Source organism: Solanum stenotomum, unplaced genomic scaffold, assembly GCF_019186545.1.
Source record: "Solanum stenotomum isolate F172 unplaced genomic scaffold, ASM1918654v1 scaffold11127, whole genome shotgun sequence".
NCBI lineage: Eukaryota > Viridiplantae > Streptophyta > Magnoliopsida > Solanales > Solanaceae > Solanum > Solanum stenotomum.
Window position 1 is genome coordinate 338,317 of NW_026021407.1, and position 16,681 is coordinate 354,997.

Consider the following 16,681-nt stretch of genomic DNA (forward strand, 5'->3'; position numbering starts at 1 on the left):
TTTTTAACTTGAACTAGTTTAGTTTTGAATTAATTCCAACAACTAAATCCATCAACAAAATCACATTATTTAATTTAACTTATTTAAACAACTTAACAACTTTATAACTTTAACTAGTTTAGTATTGACTTAATTCCAACAACTAAATCCACCAACTAAATCACATTAATTATTTTAACTTATTTAAACAACAATAACAACTTTAACTAGTTTAGTTTTGACTTAATACAACAACTAAATCCACCAACTAAACCACATTATTTATTTAAACTTATGTAAACAACTTAACAACTTTTTAACTTGAACTAGTTTAGTTTTGAATTAATTCCAACAACTAAATCCATCAACAAAACCACATTATTTAATTTAACTTATTTAAACAACTTAAAAACTTTTTAAAGTTAAGTGCCAACACTAGATGTACACAAATCGATCTTGCAAGAAAACCAATTTTGTCATCAATAGGATCAACTAGTGTTGGTACTAGGGGTGTACATGACCGGGTTGGTTCGGATTTTTCAAATATCAAACCAAATTATTTGTGTAAATATTTTAAATTTATAAACCAAACCAAACTAATAAATTCGGATTTTTTCGGGTTTTTCAACCTCGGGTTGGTTCGGGTTTTTCAAATACCAAACCAAACCATTGTGTTGAATTTATAAATCAAACCAAACTAATAAACCTCAAATTTTTTCGGTAAAGTTTGCATACAAACATATAATTAACTTGTGCTCCAAATATTTCTTTAGTCTAGCCAAAATATAATTATCGAAGGTGTTTCTTAAAACAATAACACAAAATATGAGATGAGTACTGATGACACTAAAATATTCAATAAAAAATAATAATGAAATTATCATATAAAATAAATATTGCAAAGTCATAATGAAAATGATCATAATTTAAAAGTACTAAATCATGCTAAAATAAGTTTAATAAGTATTAGTTACATTACTAAATATTTAAGAAAAATTAAAATTAGATTATATATTTTAATTGTCTAAAACAATGTAAAACTAAAGAACAAATATTCAATATTATTGTCATTCTTAGTGTTGAATTATCAACTAGTGTTGGTACTTATGCTTAACAAACACTCGATGGACACAAAAAAATTATCACAAAATTAAAGCTAAGTATTAATACTAGATGGACACAAACACATCATTGAAAATAATTGTATTTGAACTTAAGAAATTTAGAAGCACCAACCTTATCTCCAACTTTGATGAAAGAAGCAATATAGTCTTGTATCAACTTTTTTAGATGTTGAGCTTCCTCAGTTGCCTAGCACGAAAAGTTCTTAAATTAGTTAAATATAAACTTCAAATCCAAGAATATTAGTTTTATATATATATATATATATATTCAAGTTTTAATAAGTTCAAGTTTCAATTCAAGTTCCTATCTAATTTCTAAACTTAATTAGTTATATATTCAAGCTAATTAGTTCCAAGTTCAAGTTCAAATTTCAAGTTCATATTCCTAATTAAGTTCAATTTATAGTAAATTCAAGTTATAATTAATTATAAGTTCTAATTAAGTTGTAATTCAAATCCCTAAAATTCCAAATTCAAACTAGCTAGCTAGTGTCCCAAATTCAAACTATTAATTAGTCCTAAAATATCAAATATAATTCAAACTATTAGTCCAAAATTCCAAATTCAAACTAGTCTTAAAATCACATATTGAAAGTACTCCTAGAATTCAAAAATCAAACTATAGTGCTAAAATTTCAAATTCAAACTATTAGTAGTCCTAAAATCTCAATAATAATTCAAACTAGTCCTAAATTCAAAATTCAAACTAGTCTTAAAATCACAAATTCAAAATAGTCCTAAAATCCCAAAATCTAACTAGTTCTAAAATCCTAAATTCAAACAACTCCTTAAATACCCTAATTCAATCTAATCTTACAATTCCAAAATCAAACTAATTAACTCAAGAAATACCGAATTTCAAACAAATCAAAAGATACCGTAATTCAAACAAACCCCAACATTAAAATTTTCATTTCACAATCAACAAACATAAACTAACAATCAAATAATCCCTAATTCAAACTAACAATCAAAAACCCCTAAATCATTCACTTACTAACTAACAATCAATAAAAAAAACTAATTCAATACACTAATTAACAAATTCAATACTCAAATTGAAACAAATTATAAATAATATTATGAAACCCTAACCTTGAATTGAAGGAGAAGGGCAGTGGGTCGAGGTCGGGGTTAGTTGGCTGAAGATGATATTGCTCTCCTCGCCGGCTGCTGATGTTGATTGCTTGGAGCTCGCTGGCCGGAACAGTTGAGGGAGAGAGAGAGCAGCGAGCTTTCGCTGATTGGAGAGACGAGAGGGAGGCGGCGATTTGTCTCGCCATTCTCGCCGGAGAGGAGACGGGAGGGAGCAAGGAGAGATGAGATGAGAAGAGGAAAGCAAAAAGAGGAGGGCGGTGGGAGGAGGGCGACGAGAGGAGCGAGAGGTAGAGCTCACCGGCGATGGTGGAGCTCTCACCGGTTCTCACTGATGGAAGGGGTTGCGGCGCTGCTTGAGAGAGAAGAAAATAATGAGTTTTCAAAAAAGGGTTTGGTCTTTTTTTAGGTCAAAAATAGGAAAGTTAGGTAGATTTAATTTGAGCCATTGGATTAGTTAAGATGAGCGGCTAGGATTTGATTTAGGATTCACTTAAAGGATGGATGGTTCAGATTTAAACTAATGTTTCAAGATTTGGACAAAAAAGGTTATAATTGCAATGAATGAATGGCTAAAATTGCAAATAAAATTGACATAAGAGGCTATAATTGAAAAACGAAATTGGATTGAGGTGGCTAGAATTGCAATGCATTGGATGAGGAAAAAGCTAGAATTGAAAGGAATTAGATCAAAATGGGCTAAAAATTAAATGATTTCGAGAAAGATTAAAGAAATGCTATCCAATTAAAATACTACAAATATTATAACATTTTATATAATAAAAATCACTTAAATTTTAAAACATTTGAATAAAATAATTATTTCGAGTTTTACTTATAATTTTAAAAATATTTTAATAATATTTACGATAATTTTATAAAGCATGCAAACTAAAATATATAATTTTTAGACAAAATCGATTAAAAATTTAAACTCGGAATATTTTTAAAAAAATACTTATTTAACCGAATAGCACTTCCGAAAGGGTTATAGGTCGGTCAAAATTGGGTGTCAACATACCGACATCGTGAAGTCGATATTATTTAAATAAAATAATTATTTAAATATACCGACCTCTTTAGGTCGGTATATATTAATTTATTATTAATATAAACTCACCTCTTGAGGTTGATTTTATTAATTAAAATTATATATATATATATATATAATTTAACTACACATCAACATAAGTTTAATTTAATAAATTTAATTTATCAATCAAGTTAATTTTATAAATTTAAATTATATACCTTCTAATTATATAAATTTAATTTTATTGATCAACAAAAGTTTATCAATATCAAATTTAATATATAACTCTCCTTGAATTGATTATCGGTATTTCTTTAATTGATAATGTATTTCATAACTGAACCACTAGTTTATAAGACTTGATTTGTTAAACTACTCGAGGAATATATAATTAATCAACGTATTTCATTCTCCGATGAAGTATCCTTTACATGTCATCATAATTAAGAGGTGATTACTACACTTGACATCCATTCAAGATCGAAAGTATATAATAATACTATCTCGCATTTCATACTCGAATGGATTATATGTTAGCTCTTCACCTCTACTATATCATGACATGAGATATTAAGTTCATGATTAGACGGCGGACTGATAGAATTTGTACATTACTCTATAAATATAAGTATAATTATCTCCTAATTCATATCAACGTAGTTTCATACTCTAAATATGGATTATAGATATTTTTATATTTATTCCACGAATTCTAACTTTTTATTTATAAAAGTATACAAAATTGTTACACTTTTTGAACAATTAATTGTAGGTGTAAAATGAAACTTTAATATTATGCACAATAGTAAAATTATGATTAATAGGAATATTTTAAACAAACTGACCTCCGGATGTCGTTTTTATTAAAACTAATTAGATATAATAAAAAATACCGACCTCATGAGGTCGGTATCACATTACATTTTAAGATAAATAAAAAGTAATCATGTTAATTAAATAATATTGACATCGGGAGGTCGGTATTTTATATTAAATTATTTTTTAACTTATATAAAACCGTCATTCAGAGGACGATTTATTTATAGTTAATTGAAAATATTAATTTATTACATACTATTTAATTTTACCGACATCCGGAAGTCGGTATTATAATTTTTTTTGTTTTTTATTATACACAAAACCGTTCTCCGGAAGACGATTTAAATAAAATTAAATCAAAATATTTCTCAATTTTGTTTTTTATATGCAGAAATGGGGAAAATCGTGTTTGCTAGTGCAGATATTTTAAAAAAAGCGACGGACAACGTCTCTATGACCGTCGCATTTTAAAAAAAATGTTTGACCAACATTTTGACCAAAAAGCGACGGACTAAGAGACACTATTCGTCGCTTTCTTAAAATATTTGACCAGATATTTTGACCAAGAAGCGACGAACATAAAGATGTTGTTCGTCACTAATTTTAAAAGTAATTAAACAATTAAAATTAATAAAAAGCAACGGACGGCGTGACTTTTTTTAAATTAATAAATAATTATTTTTAATAAAAAGCGACGGACTGCGTCGCTATCTATATAAAATAATTAATTAGCAAAAATCCGCGAAAAAAAGCGACGGACTAAGCGATGTTGTCCGTCGCTTTTAAAAAAAAAAAATTTTAAAATTATTTTAATTAAAAAGCGACGGACAGTATGGCCAATGGTGTCGCTTTTTGGAGCGACGCCGTCCGTCGCTTTTAATTAAGTAGTGGTAGCCCTTTTTTTTCTTTTTTCGTCATCTTTATATCTATTCATTTAGGCGAGGGTCATCGATTACACTAAATCAATCATTATATAGATAAAATTGATGAAAAATTTAATGATAAGATACCATAGAATCTCACTAACAATTTACAGATGAATCTTAATACCAGTTGGTTGATAACCTGAACTTTCACCTTGTTAGTGAGGATTTGAATCCCCAATCCCATCCTTCATTTCCCATACCTCTACACACAAATTATTTTTTAAGAAAGAAGAAGTAACAATCAACATAAATATTATATCTAAAGTCATAATATGATACAATACAAATAGGCAACAATATAATAAAAGAAAAGTTACTCCCACGATGTCAACATTTCAAAATTGACAATGGCAAAGTATACGTACGTAGCATATAGCAATCAATCAGTAAATAAATTATTCCTAAAGTAGTCATGATCATCTTCATATACTATATTTAGTAAAATACTAAGATTAAGTCAATATTGTTCAGTCTAGTGTTTGGCAATTATAACAAATAGTGACAATATTAATTAATGGAAATTGGAGCAGAACGGTCAACGCATATTTTTTTAATTTGGTTACTACTTTATATTGGAGTCTCAATTAAAGTCGGATTTGCGCTGAAAAGTCGCACATTAGAGATAAAATGCTCCCTAACAAAGGCAACAACTTTATATCCAAAGGGAATCAAACTCGAGACCTCTAGTCATAAATAATGATTTGTCATAGATTTTTGTGACGAAACCTTTTTGTTTCCACAACTTACACGAATTTAAAGATAAATAATGATTTGTCATAAATTTTCAAAAAAAGTAGCGAGAAAAATTATTATCATCAATATCCTCAATTTCGTGGCTAAAATTACCTTATAATTGGCACCAATTAATTTTTATGGTGTATGAGAAAGCTATGTAGACTAAACATTTTTAATGAACTTTATTTTGTAGACTAAACATTTTTAATGAAATTAGTGACTAAAATTATTTGATAATTGCGTCAATTCATTTTTTTTATGGGAAAGCTTTATAAACAACATATTGCTGGATTTAGCAAAGTGTGAATGGAAAATAAGAAGAGAGAATGGAAAGTGGGGGAACCAATTTTGGAGGAAAAATGAAATGTCATTGCAAAGTGCAAATGAAAAGTCATTTTTACCATATTGGTAGAAGAAAGGAAATTGTTGTCCTTATATTAGGAAACACTTCCTTTAGTTCTTAAAGGGTTAAGAAGAAGGTGCCCCCTCGCGCCGTCGTCGCTCGGCCTCGGCTTCAGATTGATTGATAATTTTTTTGGACCAAATTTATTTAATCAATCTTGTTAATTCATTTTTTCCTTACGAAAAGTAGTTACTTTTTCCAAAAGACACAACGTTCAGAAAAAACAAGTCTGAACAGATTTATCTGAACAAACGTGTTCCTTGTTGTAAATGGCTATAAATAAGAAGTCTTTTTCCATTTTTCAGATATTGAAATTTTTTTCCTCTCTCCATACATGTTCTTACATAAACAAAATTGTCGATCGACTGAGTCTGTGTGTGCTCTTGTTGTTGTTCTTGCGTTCGCTGAAGTTATTGAAGTTTGAGGTACCGCTACCTCTATAACAGGTTAATCCGTTTTATCTTAGGAGGAATTAATCTGTAACCTCAGGTACAGTGATGGGATTAAATTTCTTAAGGAAACACAGTGATTTCTGTGGACTCGAATTAAAAGCATTCTGTCTATTTCATTTCTTTCTTTTTTCTGTTTCTGTATTTTTGACTAACCTGAATACATGAAATAACAATCTTAAGAAATTGAATATTTTATGTATTTGAGGTTTTTGGAGATTAAAACCTTTATAGTTTTCTACTCTGTTTGAATTTTTAAAATTCATTCGATCAACGATTAAAAGAACATAAAAACTTTATTGTTAAATCAAAAACAATCTGTGTAAAGATTTATTCTTTATTGTTAGTATTTCACATACTAAAATTGTCTGCCATTCGTGACAGAAAAATGACTAATTCAAGTCAAGTAAATGCTGCAACAACATCGGTTGCACACAATCGTTCAACTGCTGTCGTAGCACCGGCTGAGAAACTTGCAAAGTTTTCTGGAGTCGACTTCAAGAGATAGTAGCAAAAAATGTTCTTCTATCTGATTACGTTGAGTCTGTAGAATTTTATTAATGAGAACGTTCCTGTTATGTCAGATGAAAATCTGCCTGAAGAACGATTCTTGATAACAGAAGCATTGACACATTCAAATTTTTTGTGTAAAAATTATATTCTGAGTGGCCTGCAAGATGATCTCTACAATGTGTACAGTAATGTCAAAACCTCAAAAGAACTCTGGAATGCTTTAGAAAAGAAGTACAAAATAGAGGATGCCGGAATGAAGAAGTTCATTGTGGCAAAGTTTCTGGACTATAAGATGATAGACAGTATGACCGTCGTCACCCAAGTTCAAGAATTGCAGGTCATAATCCATTATCTCCTTGCTGAAGGTATAAATTTAGTTAATACCTATGTTGGAAATATTAAGTCTATTCTTAATACTCACATAATCTTTAATGTAGGATTGGTTGTGAATGAGTTTTTCAAGTGGCTGCAATTATTGAGAAGTTACCTCCATTGTGGAAGGACTTTAAAAAACTACTTAAAACATAAACGCAAGGAGATGACTGTTGAAGATCTCATGGTAAGGTTGAGAATCAAAGAGGATAAAAAGGCCGCAGAAAAGAGGTCACGTGGTAATTCAGCTATATCTAGAGTAAATATTGTTGAAGAAAATCCCACAAAATCAAAGAAAAGAAAGAAAACATCTGGTCCTAAGAGCAATCCTCCTAAGAAGAAATTCAATGGAAGCTACTTCAATTGCGGCAAATGTGGTCAAAAGGCTACTGAATGTCGGGGTCCCAAGAAGGACAAAAAGAAGGATTAAGCAAATTTGGTTGAATCTAAAGGAGAGATGGACGATCTCTGTGCAATGCTTTCAGAATGCAATTTGGTTGGAAATCCAAGAGAATGGTGAATAGATTTTGGCGCCTCATGTCATGTTTGTGCCAACAAAGAATTTTTGCATCATATACTCCAGCACCAGCAGACGAGAAGTTGTTTATGGCAAACTCCGTTGTTGCAAAGGTGGAAGGAACATGCAAGGTCATCTTAAAGATGACATCAGGCAAGGTTGTGACTTTGAACAGGGTCTCGTACATTCCAAAATTGTGCAAGAACTTGGTTTCTATACTAGTTTTGACTAAGAACGGATTCAAATGTGTATTTGTTTCTGATAAAGTTATATTGAGTAAGAATGAGATGCATGTAGGAAAAGGTTACCTCATTGAGGGCCTTTTTAACCTCAATGTAATTACAGTTGATATGAATAAAGATTCTGCTTCTTCTTACTTGCTTGAGTCAAAATGTTTATGGCATGAACGTTTGGGACACGTTAATGACAAAACCTTGCGAAAACTCTGATTAACTTAAATGTTTTGACTAAATTTAAGTGTAATAAATCAAAATGTCAAGTTTGCGTTGAATCTAAGTATGCTAAGCATCCTTACAAGTCTGTTGAAAGGAATTCATATCCCTTAGAATTGATTCACACGGACATTTGTGACATGAAGTCAACACCATCACGTGGTGGGTAAAAGTATTTCATAACTTTTATTGACGATTGCACTAGATATTGTTATGTCTATTTGATAAATGGTAAGGATGAAGTAATAGATGCATTTAGGCAATATAAAACTGAAGTTGAAAATCAGTTGGATAGAAAGATCAAAATGATTAGAAGTGATATAGGTGGAGAATATGAATATCCATTTGCAGAAATATGTTTGGAAAATGGAATTATCCATCAAACTACTGCACCTTACACTCCTCAATCTAATGGAATTGCGAAAAGAAAAAACCGAACTTTAAAGGAAATGATGAATGTCTTACTTATAAGTTCAGGTTTACCATAAAAATTGTGGGGGGAAGCTATCCTTACAGCAAATCGAATACTCAACAGAGTGCCTCACACGAAGAGACGTGTTATTCCATATGAGAAATGGAAAGGTAGAAAATCCAACTTGAAATATTTCAAAGTGTGGGGGTGTCTAGCCAGAGTCCAAGTTCATGTACCTAAGAGGGTGAAAATAGGGCATAAGACTGTGGATTGTGTATTCATTGGATATGCCACAAATAGTAAGGCATGTCGATTTTTGGATCATAAGTCTGAACATCCGGATATTCATGATAATACGGTAATGAAATAAGATAATGTTGAATTTTTTGAACATATCTATCCGTATAAAACTAGACTTGAGTCAGAAAGTGGGGGGGAGGGGGAGGGAGGGATTAAACAACATTGAGAAGAACCAAAAGAGAATGAAACCAATGAAGAGAGTCCAAGGCACAGTAAACGTCAAAGGATAGCTACTTCATTTGGATATGATTTTGTAACATTCCTTCTTGAAAGTGAGCCTCAAACATTCAATGAAGCAATGTTGTCTAGCGACTCAACTTTTTTGAAGGAGGCTGTGAATTGTGACATTGAATCAATCTTAAGCAATCATACTTGGGAGTTGGTTGATCTTCCTCTAGGGAACAAACCCTTGGGTTCAAAATGGTTCTTCAAAAAGAAGATGAAAGATGATGGAACTATTGACAAATATAAAGCAAGACTTGTTGTCAAAGACTTTAGACAGAAAGAAGGTCTTGATTATTTTGACACATACTCGCCAGTGACTATGATTACATCAATTCGGATGTTAATTGCCCTAGCTGCAGTATACGGTCTTGAAATCCATCAAATGGATGTGAAAACCGTCTTCTTAAATGGAAAGCTGGAGGAAAAGATTTACATTGAACAACTTGAGGGCTTCGTAGTTTCTGGTAACGAAAAGAAAGTATGCAAACTTGTTAAGTCACTTTATGGACTAAAACAAGCACCGAAACAATGACATGCAAAGTTTGATCAAACCATGTTGTCAAATGGATTTAAGATCAATGAGTGTGATAAATGTGTTTACATTAAAGATACTCCGGATCAGGAAGTCATTGTATTCCTATATGTGAATGACATGTTGATAATAAGCAAGGATATTGCCAATGTAAAAGCTACTAAGCGTATGCTTGCTAGTAAGTTTGATATGAAAGATCTAGGAGTAGCCGATTTGATATTGGGAATAAAGATTCACAAAATTCCTAACAATCTAGCATTGTCTCAATCTCATTATATTCAAAAGGTACTTGAAAAGTTCAACTATTTGAATTTCAAAAAGGCAAAGACCCCAATTGATGTGAACTTTAATCTTGCCAAGAATAAAGGTGAAAGTCAGTCTCAATTGGATTATGCTAGAGTATTGGGAAGTTTGATGTATGTCATGAATTGTACACGACCAAACTTAGCCTACACTATAAGTAAACTGAGTCGATACACAAGTAATCCCAATCAAAATCAATGGTTGGCAATGAAGAGAGTTTTGGGGTACTTAGAAGACACTCAAAACTATGCTTTGCATTACAACAAATATCCAACAGTTCTTGAAGGATATAGTGATGCAAATAGGATTATTGGGTCAATTGAAATGAAATTCACGAGTGGATATATTTTCACTATTGGTGGAGGAGCAATATCTTGGAAATCATCCAAAAAAACATGTATAGCTCGCTCTACAATGGAGTCTGAATTTATCGCCTTAGACAAGGCAGGTGAAGAAGCTGAATGGCTCCGGAATTTCTTAGAAGATATTTCGTTTTGGCCAAAACCAATGACCCATATATGCATACACTGCGATAGTCAAACTGCAATAGGAAAGGGTAGAAGCGTTATGTATAACGGGAAGTCTCGTCACATAAGACGAAGACATAACTCTGTTAGACAACTACTCTCTAGTGGAATTATCACAATTGACTATGTAAAGTCAAAGGATAATGTGTCGGATCCACTTACAAAAAGCCTAACTAGAGAGGGAGTTGAGAGATCATCAACGGAAATGGGACTATGGCTGAGAACAAGTCATCGTGGCGGTAACTCTACCTAGAAGACTGGAGATCTCAAGATCTAGGTTCAAGGAGATAAAACAAAGTCATAAATGACGGGTTCAACATTGTCAAAAATTATTTTATGTCCATTCTCATAATGAGACAATGTTCAGTAACCAGGATAAATGCAAAAGGACTTTTTAATGGTTTCTAAGTTTGATACAAGGTATATCAAATAATGTATCTACCGGATAACACATTTAGAAACCACCTATGTAAGTGTGAAATGTAAGTCGCTTCAAGGAAAATCCGGTAAGGCCAGTTCTCTAAGGACTTATTAACCGAGATGTGTTCATGGCTGAAACGAACAAAACAATGAGAACCAAAAGAAATTCAAGGGTTGATTGTGTGACTTATGTTGTCTATGTATACACCAATGCTCGACGGTTCAAAGATGTCAAATCTACCGATTGACCGAGTATATCCGATATATGTTCACTACGGAAAGTTTAAAGGGAAACCTACTTATCCAGATGCGATTAACCCTTACTTCCGAGACATACAAGTTTTTCATGCATATGTTTTAACTATAGCCATTCCCCATCTATGTGGGGGAACCAATTTTGGAGGGAAAATGAAAAGTCATTGCAAAGTGCAAATGAAAAGTCATTTTTACCATATTGGTAGAAGAAAGGAAATTGTTGTCCTTATATTAGGAAACACTTCCTTTAGTTCTTAAAGGGTTAAGAAGAAGGTGCCCCTCGCGCCGTCGTCGTCGCTCGCTCGACCTCGGCTTTGGATTTGGATTTGGCAAGTGATTGATTGATAATATTTTTGGACAAAATTTATTTAATCAATCTTCTTAATTCATTTCTTTTCTCTTATAAATTAATTCAGAATGTTAATTAAATAACATAATTAATTTGGTGCAACATAATTTATTTGAAATTCACGTGCAACGGTAAAAACATTCTAAAGATGATTAAATTTGTGAAGTTGGTGCAAAATGCACGAATCAAACCCACCTTTAGGTCTAAGAAAATGGTGAGCAGTTCTCAACCATTATTCTCCAACTGATTTCATCTCTTCCTCAATTAATTATGCAAATAATCAAAATATTTTTTTCATTAGGTTTTTGTATTTTTTATTGGAGCCCTAATTAAATCTGAATTGCAAATTGCAGGTCAGGGCCCATTGAAGGGTGGCGCTTCCCACATTACTCATGTAGTAACAAAAATTATAAGAAATCACCACGATAATTATAATTATAATACACTTAAAAAAAAAAATAGAATTGTGGGTAATAGTTATTGAGTAGGTCAATGTAACTAAGATTGGTACTTGTTTATACATCCATTCTTTTAGGAGGATTAACAATATTAATTTAGCTTAACTAATGGAATCTTTTAAGGACATTAGTAATTTAACCTTTGTCGGTGATTAAGTTATGAATTATGATGCTAATCATTAATTGTTTATTTAATTAAAATGTCAAATTTAATGGATGAACCAAATGAATTATTAAATAGTAGTTTTTCTTGTTTACTTAAAAATATTTAAGTGAAAAAAGAGTAGGGATGGCGGTGCGGGGCGAGGCGGGTTGAGCTTAATTCGTAAAAAATTAAATCTTCCCTGCCCCGCCTTGCATAACATTTTTTTTCATTTTCACCCCGTCCTGCACAGACTCACTCCGCATGAACCCGTCTCGCATATTTTTTTTAATAATTTATTTTTCTAGTTAAGTTTGATACTAAAAATAAAGTTCATATAAATAAATTCATTTTTTCATTAAGTTGTATTAAAATAATAGGATAGTGACTTAAAATTTTATTTTTTAGAGGTCATTTGGGGAGTCCGGAACCTAAATAAGCCACAAAAAGATAAAAGTGACCAAAATAAGCCACTATTCTAGTAAGTAAATAAAATAGGCTTAGTGGAAGAAAAAAATTATGTTTTATGCAATATTCCAAACGTTTTCCGTTAGTCTCATAACGTGTATATTTTAATATATAACGGAACTAATTTTTATACCTTCTAAAACGAAACTATTTCTTACACTTTGTAAAGTGTAAGTTTTTCTTCCTCTTCTTCTTTCTCCACTTCTTTTCTTTTCTCTCCAAACCCTAACTCTTTTGGTAAAAGTATAAACTGATCTAATTCAGCTTAGACCTCTAATTAATTACCCAAAAGCTAATTAAATAAGAAGTTAAGGAATAGACCAAACTACCCTTTAAAAATCTGGATTGGATTTTCCTTATTTCAACATCCCAACTTCCAAAGGGGATAACTCACTCATACGAACTCGGATTTGCACAAACTCGGCGGCGTTGAAAAGATCCTTCCAAGAGTTTTGCAACCATATCTGGAAGTACACCTAACTCATCCTGAGCTAGGAATTATTCCCGTTTGAGGTTGATCAAAACTCAACTTTTGCTAACTTAAACAAATTTCCAGATTTTAATTCTTTCCAAAAGTGACTATTTCCAATTATAAACTTCTTTCTAGTTATTTCAAATTGCGAGATGTTACAATATCTCCCCCTTGGGAACATTCGTCCTCGAATGAGATTACTCTTACTAAGCTAAGGGCGTCACATCAAACATATAGTTTGAACACCCAAAAAGCACAATCCACCTTGATACCTCAAAACACTATCTGCCCCTTGTTCAAAAGACATTACTTTGTCTTATGAACACTTGCCTTTAATTCAAGCAATAAAGGATCTTGATCGTGCTTTCCTTTTACTTCTGACACTAATGATGATTTAGTTCTATTCATCACTACCACTCCTCCTTCTGTGGGTTCCATTAATCGAACTCCTAATCATTCAAGTCTATGCACATCTTTTTGCTAACTCTTTCTTAATCTTTGAGTAACCTTAACCACTCTCTCTGTATGAGATTAAGCTCTTTCTGACCATATACATACTGAAAACTCTTGTGATCAGTAAACACTTCCACAATGAACACCATAAAGATAATGACATCATATTTCAAAGCAAAAATTACAGCAACCAACTCTAAGTCATGGGTTGGGTAATTCTTCTCATTCACTTTCAACTGCTCCTTAAGCTCTTTCAACTCAGCTGGTGCCATTCTGAATGGCCGAAAAGATATAGGACGAGTATCTGGAATGATGTCTATGCTGAAGTCTATTTCTCTCTCAAGAGGGACTCCGGGTAGGTCACCAGGAAAGACTTTTGGAAACTCTTTTACTACGGGAACTGACTGAATAAGAGGTACCTCAACACTTGAGTCATTAACTCAGACTAAGTGATAGGTACACCCCTTAGAAATCAACTTCCTTGCCTTAAGGTACGAAATGAAACGACCCTTAGGCACTGCTGAACTTCTTTTCCACTCTAAAACTGGCTCATTTGGAAACTGAAACCTGACTACTCGAGTTCTACAATTAACTGAGGCATAATAGGCATGAAGCCAGTCCATACTAAGAATGACATCAAAATCTACCATGTCTAACTCAATTAAATCAACCATGGTACTGTTGTGATTGACGAAAATGGGACAATCACGATAGACTCTCTCGGCTAAAATAGACTCACAACTATGTGTAGAAACACTGAATGGTTCACTAAGTTGCTCAGGAATAACATAAAAAAATCATAGCAATATATGGAGTTATAAAAGATAAACTCGCTCCTGGGTCTAGTAAAGCATAAACACTAAAGTCAAAGACTTGGATCAAACCAGTGACTACATCTAGCGAATTCTCTTGCTCTTGGCGACTGTTCATAGCATATAAGTGGTTTGTTCCTCCGCCAGTACCATTTTCTTGCATGTTTTTTGGACACTCTCGCATGAAATGTCCACGCTGACCATACTTGAAACAATTAGTGGAGCTCTCACGACAAATACCTGAATAGTTTCTACCACACTTGGCGCATGCAGGAGGCTTACTACCCCCTTGTGCCACGCTACCCTGAGAATAAGCAGGTTTAGCTCTGAAGTTCTGATTATTGTAATCACCTTTGTTCTTAGGTGTTGGTGCACTAGGAGATGATGGAGTAGGGCCCTTCTGTTTCTGTTACAAGGATGACCGATTGGCATTACTTTTCTGTTGCCCGAACTCACTCCCTGATGTCTTAGCCTTCTTATTCTTAAACTCTCATCTATTTTTCAGCTTACTCAACTTGTTGCACATGGATCATAAGTCTTGCTAGGTCCATTTCTCATATCAGCATATCTGCCTTGCCTTCCTTGTTTGACTGACGAGACAACCCAGCAACACATAAACTCATCTTGCTCTTCATGTCAGCAACCATCTCCAAAGCATAGCGGGAAAGTTGTGCAAACTTCAGATTGTACTCATGAACACTCATAGACTCCGGATTAAGGGTGAGAAACTCTCTTATCTTTGCCTCCGCAACTCACGGGGAAAGAAATGTCCCATGAGAGCACTCTCAAACACAGCCCAACTCACTATTGGCGCATCCTCTGCCCTATTCTCTTTCTATTGGTCGAACCAGATCCTAGCGACACCCTTCATTTGGTATACAGCTAGTTCCACTCTCTCCACATCAGCAACATACATCGCATCAAATAACCTTTTTAGCTCCTCAATAAAGTTCTTTGGATCCTCATTAACACTTGAACTTGTGAAGCTTGGTGGGTTCATCCTTAAAAGTTCACGGATCATTGAAATATCATCTACTTCTTGTCAATTATCTCTCTGTCCCACTTGATAGGTCGCAACTTGACTTAACGTCCAGATAGCTTCACTAAATTCAGCCTTGGTGACCTCTCCTTGGGGTTGCACTTCTAGTGCATTAGGTACCCCTTATTATTCGACATTTCTCCTAGCAGAACGACCTCTGACAGCTCTTCATGGAGGCATGATTTTCTGAAACATATGCAAGCACGAATTAGAGGGAAACTTTTTCGAGATCAAACTCTAACGCACGAAATGAGTGTGAAAGAAGTGAGAAATTTTCCTAAATGTTACAGCGTCCTAATTATAGATGTGGCATACTTCACACCGATAAATAGGACTCTACAGACACGGTTTCATAGACTCCCTAGGACTTGTTTTATTTAAAAATGAATTTAAGCGAGTATTTAATCAGATAAATTTTTAAGAGATTAGTTCAGAATGGCTATCTTTCGGGGAATTAAATTGTGGTAACCTTAAGGCTAACAACAAATAATGACACGTAAACAAATATAAAATGATAAAGTAAAGAGGGAAATTTGGACCCAAGTCTAGTTTCCTGTCCGCCTGGACCAGTACTTGGGCCTAATCTCTTTTTGGGCTTTTGGCCCAATTCTTGCCATCTTTCTACCTATCCAAAACTTCTAACAAAATAATGATAATGGAAGTAAAAGGGCTTAGGCCCAAACATAACAAAATACAACTTCTAGAAATTAAAGAGTGGGCCAAAGGCCCAATCTTTCAATTTTCCTCGGCATTTTGTCAAAGTAACTTCAGTCATGACTTTGTTGGAGAGATCCTCTTCTTGAGAAATTTTGAGTCCCTCCCAAAAATTTTGTCCCAGTTGCGAATCTCAAAGTAACTTCAGTCTTGACTTTGTTGGAGAGATCCTCTTCTTAAGAATTTTTGAGTCCCTCCCAAAAATTTTGTCCCAGTTTTTATTGTAAGGAAAATAGGAATCTTATGAGAGATATGACCGAACCCTTGTGACGCCTACGTATCCCGTTGACGCAGTAATCAGGTCAAACGTAGTTCCCTCTCAAGGATTAACAAAAATAGGAAATTTATAAAGAAGATGACCGAGGATGACATATGCCGCCTAC

General features: G+C 33.2%; 2 protein-coding genes across 2 annotated transcripts in view; both read left to right on the plus strand.

Annotated features, from left to right (window-relative positions):
* The window catches only part of LOC125849838 (uncharacterized), an 11,429-nt gene extending 3,015 nt beyond the window's left edge, over positions 1 to 8,414 (plus strand). Inside the window, exons 2-4 of the mRNA XM_049529806.1 lie at positions 2,314 to 2,590; positions 7,148 to 7,441; positions 8,032 to 8,414. Coding sequence (XP_049385763.1) covers positions 2,314 to 2,590; positions 7,148 to 7,441; positions 8,032 to 8,414 — 954 coding nt within the window. The remainder of the gene's footprint in view (positions 1 to 2,313; positions 2,591 to 7,147; positions 7,442 to 8,031) is intronic.
* The window catches only part of LOC125849836 (extensin-3-like), a 61,010-nt gene that overhangs the window by 21,764 nt on the left and 22,565 nt on the right, over positions 1 to 16,681 (plus strand). The window lies entirely within an intron of this gene.